The sequence below is a fragment of the Mchenga conophoros genome, linkage group LG22, assembly GCF_057382185.1.
Source record: "Mchenga conophoros isolate Kocher_MC1m ecotype Shallow Benthic linkage group LG22, M_conophoros_male_GT1.1, whole genome shotgun sequence".
In the NCBI taxonomy this organism is placed as follows: domain Eukaryota; kingdom Metazoa; phylum Chordata; class Actinopteri; order Cichliformes; family Cichlidae; genus Mchenga; species Mchenga conophoros.
This window is the reverse complement of record NC_140546.1, coordinates 1,717,457-1,730,322: the sequence shown is the minus strand read 5'-3', so window position 1 is coordinate 1,730,322 and position 12,866 is coordinate 1,717,457. Positions and strand designations below refer to the sequence as shown.

At 42.3% G+C, this 12,866-nt stretch overlaps 1 protein-coding gene across 1 annotated transcript; it reads left to right on the top strand.

Moving 5' to 3' along the window:
- Positions 1 to 7,895: 7,895 nt before the first annotated feature.
- LOC146548475 (uncharacterized) lies at positions 7,896 to 11,734 on the top strand. The gene is made up of 4 exons (XM_085261611.1): positions 7,896 to 7,977; positions 8,062 to 9,972; positions 10,075 to 10,854; positions 11,191 to 11,734. Exons 1-4 carry the CDS (start codon positions 7,896 to 7,898, stop codon positions 11,409 to 11,411), a joined length of 2,994 nt encoding a protein of 997 aa, XP_085117737.1. The 3' UTR covers positions 11,412 to 11,734.
- The last annotated feature ends 1,132 nt before the right edge of the window (positions 11,735 to 12,866 follow it).

Here is a 12,866-nt window from a genome sequence, read left to right as displayed (position 1 = left end):
TCTGATTCTGATTCTGAAACTGTGCACAGGAGAAAAGAGGGTTACAGCAAGCAGAGTTGGCGAACTAACACAAATGAGGGAAAATGAAAAATCCCACGGACCTCCTGATTGTCAAAACTTGGTACGCGCTTCACGTCACAAACCACACACTCAGCGTGTGAGAAGTGCTGTACTGACAATGTGAACAGTCTTTCTCACATCTAAAGAACATTAAGACCGACCTACGATCCCGTTTAACGGAGTGAAGTCTCAATGCCTGCATGAAGCTTAACCTCACCACATATCAACCAGACTACAAAGCCATCAGCAAAACCATGTAGCTCCAGAAATTGCATTAATGGTAAGAAGTGCTTTATTTATCACTGGTTAGCAACAGCAAAACACCATTATTGAAAGGAATTCAGAGACTTACTGTCCTTTAAAAGCGTTCGTGCTACATAAAATGCATAAATTTACTTTTATTTCATTTTAAACATATTGTATGGCTCTCACGGCATTACATTTTAAAATACGTGGCGTTCATGGCTCTCTCAGCCAAAAAGGTTCCCGACCGCGGTTTTAGAAAGTTCTCCTCTCTCCACTGAGCAATGTTAGGGTTCTGTCAGAGTGTCAGGGTCTTACTCACATACAGATGGTAACCTGCAGGTCACCTTTACAGATGATGGAAGCACTGTGCTGCGTCAATGCTGCAGAAATGTTTTTGTATCCTTCCCCAGATCTGTGCTTTGCTACTATTCTGACTCAGGGGTCTAACGATAATTTAAAGCTTAGTTTGTGCTGTGACATGCACTGGGAACTATGAAACCTCGTACAGACAGTTGTGTGTCTTTCCAAATCATGTCCAATCAATTACATGTTTACCCCAGGTAAAGTTGAACCAAGTTGTAGAAGCATCTGACGGATGGTGAGTGGAAACACTGATGGACCTGGGCAGTAATAACAGCAGTAATAATGCTCTTTGTTTATTATTGCCTTTCACTGCAGTGTGGGTCAACAAACTGCACCATCACCAGTTTGACAGGTAAGGTTCAGTCAACATAAGTTACTTTTACAGGAAATGTTTTGCAGGAAGTCTTTGCTAAATATTGCACAGAGGTGATTCATGTGTGCAGCAGCTGCTGGCGTCAGTGATCAGAACCAGGAGCATGTTTAACAAAAACATGTGGGTTCTTCCTTTATTCTCCTGCTAAATACCAAAGAGCTGACTGACAGCACAGTTTATTACAGTCCATTGCATGTCTGATGATGCATTTAAACAGCAACACACCCAATGCACAGAAATGTTCTTCAGTTTTGGGTGGTGACTCTTCATTCACTGGGCTCTTTTGTTCTGACTTCATTATTTCCTGTTTATAACTCCAAGGAATTAAAGTTGTTTATCACGGTGCTTTCCATGATGTAAACACCTTTTATTAATGTGCTGTTTACTGTCAGAAAAATAATTACAAATTAGGCATTGAGAAGACAATTAAGAAGACAGCTCTTCTGCACTGCCTTCCTGGTCACACTGCAGGTTATTGTCTTCACTTAATATTCTCAGAGTCTTTCTTTGCAATTTAAACCATTTAAGATGCATCTTCTACTTTATCAAAGCACTCACACAAAAACATGAGATTCATGAATGCATAAAAAATCATTTTAGGAATCTGAATTAATTCACACACCACGATAATGAACAGCATGACATACAATGAGAAAAACAATTCAAATAACAGATCTGAGCGAGTTAAACCTTCCAGGAAAAAGTTTTTAGAAACTCAAAAGCACAATAATTTATTCAAGAATGAACCTAAACTGGCATTAAATAGACACAATATTTGGCCATAAACTATAGTCGGCATGCATCCAGGACAGTATTGAAGTTCCACCCTTCTTTCTTCTAGCTTACATAAAACTACATAATTATTGATTATTATTATTTATTGAACATGTTTTATGTTCAGGTGACTCACAGTCTGTTAAGTAAAAGCACAATGATGATTAGTATCCACTCCAGCCTCCATTCAGTGTTTATAGAAAGATAAAGGCTGTTGTAGTTTGTGACGTGTGTTCTTGATATAAATCTGATGATGTTTATCACCTACTGCTTATTTCATGTAATGGGCTAATACTGACAAACAGATGTCCAGAGACAGTCTCATTTATCAAGCATGTAAATTGGATGATGTGAATCTTTATTGAATTTTTATTGTAAGTCAGTTTTGCTTCATGTGGTAAAAAATAGAAGGCCCTTTTCAAAAAGATTAAAAGTTTTCCAATCTATGATCAACAAGGTCTTTAGATTGAACTCACCAAGGATCACACTGATACAATCAAATCTCTAGGAAGAGTTCATTAGTACAAAAATGCTACCATGGCTGGCTTCTTGTTGACTTTAGGGCTACAGGAGGATTTAGGTGAAACTTATTGCTGGGGCTAATAAGGTGCAACCCAAGTGTTAGGTTTATATTGTTGGATTGTCATTTATGCTTAGAAATATATATAATTGATTGATATTAATAGGATGTCTGATCCTTAGCAGTCTGCAAAGACTCTGTGCGCCTTCCAGAGTGTTCTGGCATATACACACAAATCCTAATGTCATGAGAGAGGTCGTACCTTCTCTTACTGATTTATGGTACAAGGCAGGGGTCCCCAATCCCAGTTCACAAGGGCCGGTGTCCCTGCAGGTTTTAGATCTCACCCTGGGTCAACGCACCTCCATCACATGATTGGTTCATTACCAGGCCTCTGGAGAACTTCAAGACATGTTGAGCAGGTCATTTATCCATTTAAATCAGCTGTGATGGATCAAGGACACATCTAAAACCTGCAGGACACCGGCCCTCGTGGACTGCGATTGCGGACCCCTGGTATAGGGGGACACCTACTCTGTATCTGTTTTAGTATAGGAGCCCTTTGTTTAGGTGGACCGCTGGGCTCCTAGCACCAGCTTTGGGGATACTTCACAGGGTCACATCTTGACCTCACACACACACGCACACACATACCTACACTACACACAGACAAGGTACTCTTGTGTATGATGTCATATGTTAACCTGAACCTATGCATATTCATGCAACCTCAATAAAGAGCAGTGCTACGGGGGAGCTAACGGAGAGTGACTGGGGTTCGAGCGGAAGGAATGGCGCTCGTCACAGTTCTCTCCCTTGTGCACGAGCAACACAAAGAGCTCTGGTGACTTGCGTCTTGCTTTTGCTGTTGTGGTAGAATTGTCTTGGCATTCCAGCAATAGGCCTGTGCAACACAAACCTTTCAATAAGACTCAATCATGCAATTAAACTTTGACATCTTAAAAGATGAGAGTATGACAGCAGCATCTTGTAAGAGGAAACTTTTGGACACATCAGTACAGGACTCCACCCGGTACAAGAGTGTTTTTATTCATGTTGTCGATGCTTCAGCTGAAGATTTGAGGCTTGTTTTAGAACACATGGTACATACGTGTGTTGTGATGTTTGTGAGTCAGGATAAGATTTGTTGTGACGTAGTTGCCTACGGTGCATCCTCAATACTCAGTATTGACGTGTTGTCTCTTGTTTGATGGATATGTGGCATTCCTCAGGGAAGACTCCACCACCTCGAGAATGTGGAAAATGCTTTGAGTTGTTTGTGTATGTATGTGTGTTTGTATACCTGACTTTCTACCTGGTTAAAGAGTGTTTTAACAACATCCCTAGTCATAAAAAAGGGTCATCTCCCCTCACCCCGTATAGGGCTTTGGAATGTGATGTCACGGGAGGGGGTGTGGCCGCTGAGGCGCCATTTCAGCAGGCCAAACAAAGGGCTAAAGGACCGAAAGCATCAGCAATGGTTCGTCCTTGCTGTGTTGGTCGTTAGATCGCACGATTGGGAAGGGAATAAGCTGGAAAATGGGCTCTGTTTTTATTCTTTCCCCACCTGGAAGCAACGTGAGGGAGCTCGTGTATCAGATGTTACCAAACGAAGGCGTTTGGTAACATCTGATACATCTGATACATCTGATAACATCTAGCCTGGATAGCAGCTGTGAGACGAGCTGATATCCAGTTCTCTACCATCCACAGATATCTGTTGGTGCTCCAGACGTTTTCATTCAGTTAAGTTCTAAATAAGTTCATATCACTCTTTATAGCATATTAGTTGCTAATTGTTTTTCATTATTGCAGCAAACCAGCCTATGAAATGGATGAAACAAATCCTGACTGGGTTCCAACGCTACACATGGGGCACTACGAAATCCCTGCTTCAAACCACATGCTACACACCACCATGCCAATCAGATTAGTTCTTCCATGTGAAGGTGAAGAGGTGACCCTTCTGGATAAGATGGTGAAGGTTTGCTGCATTTTGGTGAACATGTGCCCCAGTGTGGTAGTAAAACCAGGGAAAATGCTCTAGAAAGAGGTATTTAACCTGGACTCGCGGCGACAGTCGACGCGGGATTATTACTCCGAACTGGTGCAGTCTGTGCGAGCAGTGTGAGCTTGGTATTTGGCTAGCATGTGGCTAATAGTGGATTTTTCCTCCTTCCTCCAGGAGAGGCGAGTGGAGGAGTGAGTTGGGGAGCACACACACTAGGGAGTTACAACACGGAACGCACTGGGAGCAAGGGACGTTGGACTTGCCTGTCTATTTCACTGTAAATAAACGCACTGCGTTTCTGTGAAGAAGAACTGCGCCTGGGTCCCTGTTTTCCATGACAATTGTAACTGATGTTCTACAAAGTGGTTTTAATTAAAATAGGCAAACATTTATTTCTTTATTCAACTTTTGAACTGTGGTTCATATTAGTACATATTCAGTAAATGCAAATTATTTACATGCCCCCCTAAATTAAAACATTATGGGTTATTCAGAACAGAACTATGCTTGGAGAAATATTTTCCCATCAGTTGATCCAACTCCTCCACAGTAGCAGGTGGAATCTTTTCTTTTCCCCGTCACTACAGATGGTCTGTTTATGTTTTAATCGAGAGCCTTTTTTGGGCAGCTGAAGAGGAGAAGTCTATCTTATGGCCAACCTCTGGCTGTATCTTGGTCATATTACCAGGCAAAACCCAGTATGCAGGTTCATCTGTAACAGTCCTTGTGCCACAGATCAACACTGTTGCTTCTACATTAAACAGAAGAGCAGCGACATGGCTGCAGGTCTCTGTGACTCCGGCCTTACAGGTGCAGCGGGCGGCTTCAACCTTCCCTGTGATGCTCACAGTGACCCATGGCTGCAATGCTGGTTCATTCAGTCTTTGAGAGTGCAGTAACACACACAGACAAAGTTCATTTAAAGACAAGAACTATGAGCCAAGGCCGACACAAATGTGTTTATCTACTTTCAAATCCATTTATCATAAATGTAACAAAGTGTTTACATGTGATTTTTTTATCTTTTTATGTGTCCATCTATACAACGCTGCATGTTGTATTCTAAATCTGCCTGTTTGTTTTTTTTAATCTGCCAGCAAAAAATGAACCTAAAGTATGTAATGCAAGGATGTCATCGCTTTCAAGAGGGAGAAAGCATAAAGTTCGACTTTTATGAATCACTTAATATGATAAGGAGATTCTGCAGGTCATTAATCGATGTATAAAACCAAAATAGAATATATTTTTACTTACACAGGACACAAACACGGAAGCAAGATGTATAATTAGGATTATTTATAATAAATATGAATTAATTAGTGCAATTTCTTTAACCATAGAGAATGACTAAATCCTTCAGGACAATGTCACATAAATGCACTGAACTCACTATGTTTTCTCTCTAACAGCCTCCACATGTTCTCACTGTAATTTCCCCTCATGAATGAATTTATGCTGCACTAATCTGAATGTTCGGGGGGAATCAAACACATTTTACTCGCAGTACTCGAGCTGACTTACCTTTGTTTGAATGACGGCGAATTCACAACATGGAGGCTTAAAAAAAGCCAAATCTTGTACCGATCCAGGCGATTCGTAGCCTGCTAAACTGGTGCCGCACTCCCACAATGCACTGCGGCGTGACATCAACTCCAAAGCCCCATAGGGCTTAACCCCTTAAATAGTCCACCATATACAAGCACAGGTGAGCCCATAAAGGGTAGGAAGTGACTATCCTTACAAAAGTCTAAGGAGCTTGGAAAGAAAGGCGTCTGGACTTCTTTAAGTTGCTCCAAGCTCCTTAGACTACGATGACCCGGATGACTGAGAACCTTCACAGACATTCCTTACAAAATAAGGAAACCAGCTATAGCCTCTCCCACCATCCTACATGTAGGGGATGAACAGAAAAATATCTGAACATGCAGTTCAGGACAAGGTTTACAATTTTAAGCACAACGATGACAACTTTTATCAAAATCACTCCAACAGCTGCCTATACTGCTGTTCAACCTTCTGTCCCTCTAAGAAAAAAGGCTGATGAACTACAGGTACACATACAGTGTAAAGACTCCAAATCAATTTAATGATCAAATTCCAACTTGTATCATTTCACACAAGACATTTGCTGTTATATCAGGGAATGTTGACTCCTCCAATTAAACATCTGAGGATTTTTATGCATATATTACTGTTCCACTAACGTATTGTCACGCTTTAGAAATGCGTTCCTACCACAAGAAGCAGCTTATTAAAAGGTCACACAAGTTATGTTTAGGTATGATGGGCAAATCCCAGACATTCAGTAATGCGCTGACTCCTGTTTGACGAATCATTAAAGAACATTTTTTCTTACAAATAATTATGTAGTGGATGTTTATGTATTTTAAGAATAACAGAGAAATGTTTTCAGGAATTAAGTGATGTAGTAAGATACAAGAAAATCAAATGAAATAAAAGATGAACACCTTGTTCTCAGGAAGGCCTTTAAAATTCATTCATCTACTTAAACTAGTAACAACTTCATTCAGTTACTGAAGCAGAACAAATCAAGTTTGAACATTGACTCTAACAATCACAGAATTTGTTTAAAAGAAAATTTTAAAAATAAAATGAATTGAAGTTTTTTATGTGCACACTGACTGTCAACAAAGAAGTAGAGACCTGGAAAAGTTGTTTCTTTGTCTAAACCTACTCAGTCAGTTGTGAGCTTTATAAAAACCAAAACTAATCACAGAAAATTTGTTTGAGTTAGTCTGTCAGATCCTTTTTGACTACAAATTTGAAGTGATGGCTGCTTCAGGAGGACAATAGGAGAGAGATGCAGGTAAATAAAAGGTTAGTGCACACACCTTAAACCATGACGATAACTACCATTACTCCACCTGCACATATTTGCCCTCAGGTTCATGTTGGCTGTTTATAAAAAGAGGAGATGAAGTCAAAGAACATCACTTTCTTTCACTGCAGTGGATGACATTCAAGCAGAGAGATACTATGTAAGTAATCCTAATATTAAATATATATCTGACATGTTGTATATTAATACATTTTAAATATACAACATGTGTTTTTTACGGTTAATTGTTATTTTTACTGTGATCTGGTTGCTTTATGTTGTTTAATTTAGGGAGCATTTTCATTAAAAAAAGTAACGTTTTCATTTTTTAAATGGTTCTGTTCTGTTTTCATAGTAATGAATAGTAATAAAGAACTATGTTAGTTCTATACTTCTGTTTCAAGCTCAGTATAAACAAGCACCTTGATGGTAAATATGAAATAATTAGCAACACATGAAAAATTACAAGAAGTGATAAAGTGTAAGAGAAGCACATTGACAACTTCAAGGTAAGATTTTTAAGAATAAAGAGATCACAGATTGGTAATTTCAAATATAAAGTTATATAATGTTGCAGCCATGAATGAAAACAGTAAAATGCAAAGATTTTAACTCAACAAAAACATTCTTTCATGCCAACCTCATACTTTGAATTAAACCGACCATAGGCATGCTAGGCATTTGATCTTTTCTTCAGCTGATAATAAAGATGATGGACAAAATTTTCAGAGAGCAGAGAAACAACGTCACTATGATCGCAAAGATTTGTATCATCGTTCTTCTTTTTGTTGGTAAGAGAAGCTTTATTATTCAAAGAATTTTATACTCGTTAAAAGGGTGAACAAATATGAAACTGAGAAAAGATTTCTACACAGCCTGCTGCAATGCATGGACAACAACCTCAACCGCAGCAACAACAACTGCAGATGCTCCAACAACAACCACAACTGCAGCGACAACAACCACAGCTGTTCCAACAACAACAACCACAGCTGTTCCAACAACAACCACAACTGCAGCGACAACAACCACAACTGCCCCGACAACAACCACAGCTGTTCCAACAACAACCACAACTGCCCCGACAACAACAACTGCAGCAACAACAACCACAACTGCCCCAACAACAACCACAACTGCAGCGACAACAACCACAGCTGTTCCAACAACAACCACAACTGCCCCGACAACAACCACAACTGCAGCAACAACAACCACAACTGCAGAAACAACAACCACAACTGCCCCAACAACAACCACAACTGCAGCGACAACAACCACAGCTGTTCCAACAACAACCACAACTGCAGCAACAACAACCACAACTGCCCCGACAACAACCACAGCTGTTCCAACAACAACCACAACTGCCCCGACAACAACCACAACTGCAGCGACAACAACCACAGCTGTTCCAACAACAACCACAACTGCCCCGACAACAACCACAACTGCAGCAACAACAACCACAACTGCCCCAACAACAACCACAACTGCAGCGACAACAACCACAGCTTTTCCAACAACAACCACAACTGCAGCGACAACAACCACAGCTGCTCCAACAACAACCACAACTGCAGCGACAACAACCACAGCTGCTCCAACAACAACCACAACTGCAGCAACAACAACCACAACTGCCCCGACAACAACCACAGCTGTTCCAACAACAACCACAACTGCCCCGACAACAACAACTGCAGCAACAACAACCACAACTGCCCCGACAACAACCACAACTGCAGCGACAACAACCACAGCTGTTCCAACAACAACCACAACTGCCCCGACAACAACCACAACTGCAGCAACAACAACCACAACTGCAGCGACAACAACCACAGCTGTTCCAACAACAACCACAACTGCAGCGACAACAACCACAGCTGCTCCAACAACAACCACAACTGCAGCAACAACAACCACAACTGCCCCGACAACAACCACAGCTGTTCCAACAACAACCACAACTGCCCCGACAACAACAACTGCAGCAACAACAACCACAACTGCCCCGACAACAACAACTGCAGCAACAACAACCACAACTGCCCCGACAACAACAACCACAACTGTAGCGACAACAACCACAGCTGTTCCAACAACAACCACAACTGCCCCGACAACAACAACTGCTGCGACAACAACCACAACTGCAGCAACAACTACCACAACTGCAGCAACAACAACCACAACTGCAGCGACAACAACCACAGCTGTTCCAACAACAACCACAACTGCAGCGACAACAACCACAGCTGCTCCAACAACAACCACAACTGCCCCAACAACAACAACTGCAGCAACAACAACCACAACTGTAGCGACAACAACCACAGCTGTTCCAACAACAACCACAACTGCCCCGACAACAACCACAGCTGTTCCAACAACAACCACAACTGCCCCGACAACAACAACTGCTGCGACAACAACCACAACTGCAGCAACAACTACCACAACTGCAGCAACAACAACCACAACTGCAGCGACAACAACCACAGCTGTTCCAACAACAACCACAACTGCAGCGACAACAACCACAGCTGTTCCAACAACAACCACAACTGCCCCGACAACAACCACAGCTGTTCCAACAACAACCACAACTGCCCCGACAACAACAACTGCAGCAACAACAACCACAACTGCAGCGACAACAACCACAGCTGTTCCAACAACAACCACAACTGCAGCGACAACAACCACAGCTGTTCCAACAACAACCACAACTGCAGCAACAACAACCACAACTGCAGCGACAACAACCACAGCTGTTCCAACAACAACCACAACTGCAGCGACAACCACCACAGCTGTTCCAACAACAACCACAACTGCCCCGACAACAACCACAGCTGTTCCAACAACAACTACAACTGCCCCGACAACAACAACTGCAGCAACAACAACCACAACTGCAGCGACAACAACCACAGCTGTTCCAACAACAACCACAACTGCCCCGACAACAACCACAACTGCTGCGACAACAACCACAGCTGTTCCGACAACAACCACAACTGCCCCGACAACAACAACTGCAGCGACAACAACCACAGCTGTTCCGACAACAACCACAGCTGTTCCAACAACAACCACAACTGCAGCGACAACAACCACAGCTGTTCCAACAACAACCACAACTGCAGCAACAACAACCACAACTGCCCCGACAACAACCACAGCTGTTCCAACAACAACCACAACTGCCCCGACAACAACAACTGCAGCAACAACAACCACAACTGCAGCGACAACCACCACAGCTGTTCCAACAACAACCACAACTGCCCCGACAACAACAACTGCAGCGACAACAACCACAACTGCCCCGACAACAACAACTGCAGCGACAACAACCACAACTGCTGCGACAACAACCACAGCTGTTCCGACAACAACCACAGCTGTTCCAACAACAACCACAACTGCAGCGACAACAACCACAGCTGTTCCAACAACAACCACAACTGCAGCAACAACAACCACAACTGCCCCGACAACAACCACAGCTGTTCCAACAACAACCACAACTGCCCCGACAACAACAACTGCAGCAACAACAACCACAACTGCCCCAACAACAACAACTGCAGCAACAACAACAACAACTGCAGCGACAACAACCACAACTGCTGCGACAACAACCACAGCTGTTCCGATAACAACCACAGCTGTTTCAACAACAACCACAACTGCAGCGACAACAACCACAGCTGTTCCAACAACAACCACAACTGCAGCAACAACAACCACAGCTGTTCCAACAACAACCACAACTGCAGCGACAACAACCACAGCTGTTCCAACAACAACCACAACTGCAGCGACAACAACCACAGCTGTTCCAACAACAACCACAACTGCAGCGACAACAACCACAGCTGTTCCAACAACAACCACAACTGCAGCGACAACAACCACAGCTGTTCCAACAACAACCACAACTGCAGCGACAACAACCACCACAGCTGTTCCAACAACAACCACAACTGCCCCGACAACAACAACTGCAGCGACAACAACCACAACCTCAGCGACAACAACCACAACTGCCCCAACAACAACCACAACCTCAGCGACAACAACCACAACTGCCCCAACAACAACCACAACTGCAGCAACAACAACCACCACCTCCTCTGCCATCCTCATCAACATCAGCTTCCTGTCCGTTATTATTCCTGTGATGTCACATGTACTCAGCTCATACTGTTAACATTTTTCTCTTCAGTTCACTTCCTGTAAATAATATAAATATAACAGAAAATTATTTATGAGAATTTATGAAATGTTTAAATTAGCATGTAGCTCGTTCTCAGTGAAATGTGTTTAATTGTTCTCAATTTATGTGATTATAATGTTCAAAACTGAGCATTTAATCTAATCCCCGTTGCTGTTTTGTTGCCATTTACTGGTGAACTTGAGTATTTTACTTGTGTTTATACTTTTTTTGGGTTGTGGTTTTATTTTGCTGGCAGAATATCTGTGCTTGTATTTCACCATAGTTTTTCACAGTGTTTGCTGGTAAAGAGATTTAGTATACACATCCAGAAATGCATACACTATTATATATTGTACATATATTTATTAGTTTCAGGTTGGCCATTCTTGTATTTTGCTCGTTTGTGTTTTTGTGTTTGCACATCTCTGTTGCTTGTGGGGCTCGCACACAAGAATTTCACTCGCATGTGCTGTGCCAGTGTGCCTGCACATGTGATGTGACAATAAAAAAGTGATTTGATCCGAGTGATTTGAAGAGGAGATTAAAATACTGGGTAAACATCAGTTGGATCATGGCCCTTTATTCTATATCAAACATCAAAAATAATTCTATAGAAGTTACAAAGCATATTCTAAATCTTATTTATTGTGTGGCAGACTTCCACCAAATATGAACTCTGCAAATATTACACCCCTGACCTTACTAAAACAAGTCAAAAAATAAAGACAGAGTCTGACCTGCTTAACTAATTCAAAACAGGAGAAAACTGGTGATCAAAAGAAACTGCAGCTCACCCCTACCCGGGTCCTCCAGCTGGAACCAGTCACGACGGGGCGGTGTATCCACGCACCAATTGGAGCAGGGCCCTGGCACAGCTGAATTAGTATAAACAGATATATTACCTGAATTAAACAACCCTCCTATTGTTTAATTCCCAAACTAAGAAATTGCTCTTTACAAGGCGTCAGCGATGACATTTTCCGTTCCTTTCTTGATTTGCAGGTTAAAATCCTGCAAACGTTGTCAGGAAGCGCTGTGTGGCAGGCAGGAGTTGGACCCAAAATGCAGGCACTCAGACTCGAGGGATGAACTCAGAATGTAGATTTTATTCGAAGACACCAGGAAAAGATACAAAACTAAAGTATACTGGGAAAATATAAACTATACTTTACGGAGAGGCACATGAGGGAACACACAGCTTGAGGGACGACGCGACACAGACTCAGAGAAACACAGGGTTTAAATACACTGGGAAATAACGAGACACAGAAGGAGAGCACAGCTGGGGGAAATCAGAACTGACAAGACAAGGAAGCAAAGTAGGACACATTCACATAAGACATGGAACTTCAAAGTAAAACAGGAAATACACAGAGACACAGACCAAAGGGGAGAATAAAGCACAGAGAAGCACGAGGGGGGAGCACAGACATGACGGGCTGGGAAAAC

Bases quoted from the DNA above. Each gene is read 5' to 3' on its own strand.
- LOC146548475 (XM_085261611.1), top strand. From the start codon at position 7,896: ATGATGGACAAAATTTTCAGAGAGCAGAGAAACAACGTCACTATGATC. The intron at 9,973-10,074 runs CAACAACCACAA...CTACAACTGCCC, and splicing joins AACAACCACAGCTGTTCCAA to CGACAACAACAACTGCAGCA. The intron at 10,855-11,190 runs TAACAACCACAG...CCACAACTGCCC, and splicing joins AACAACCACAGCTGTTCCGA to CGACAACAACAACTGCAGCG.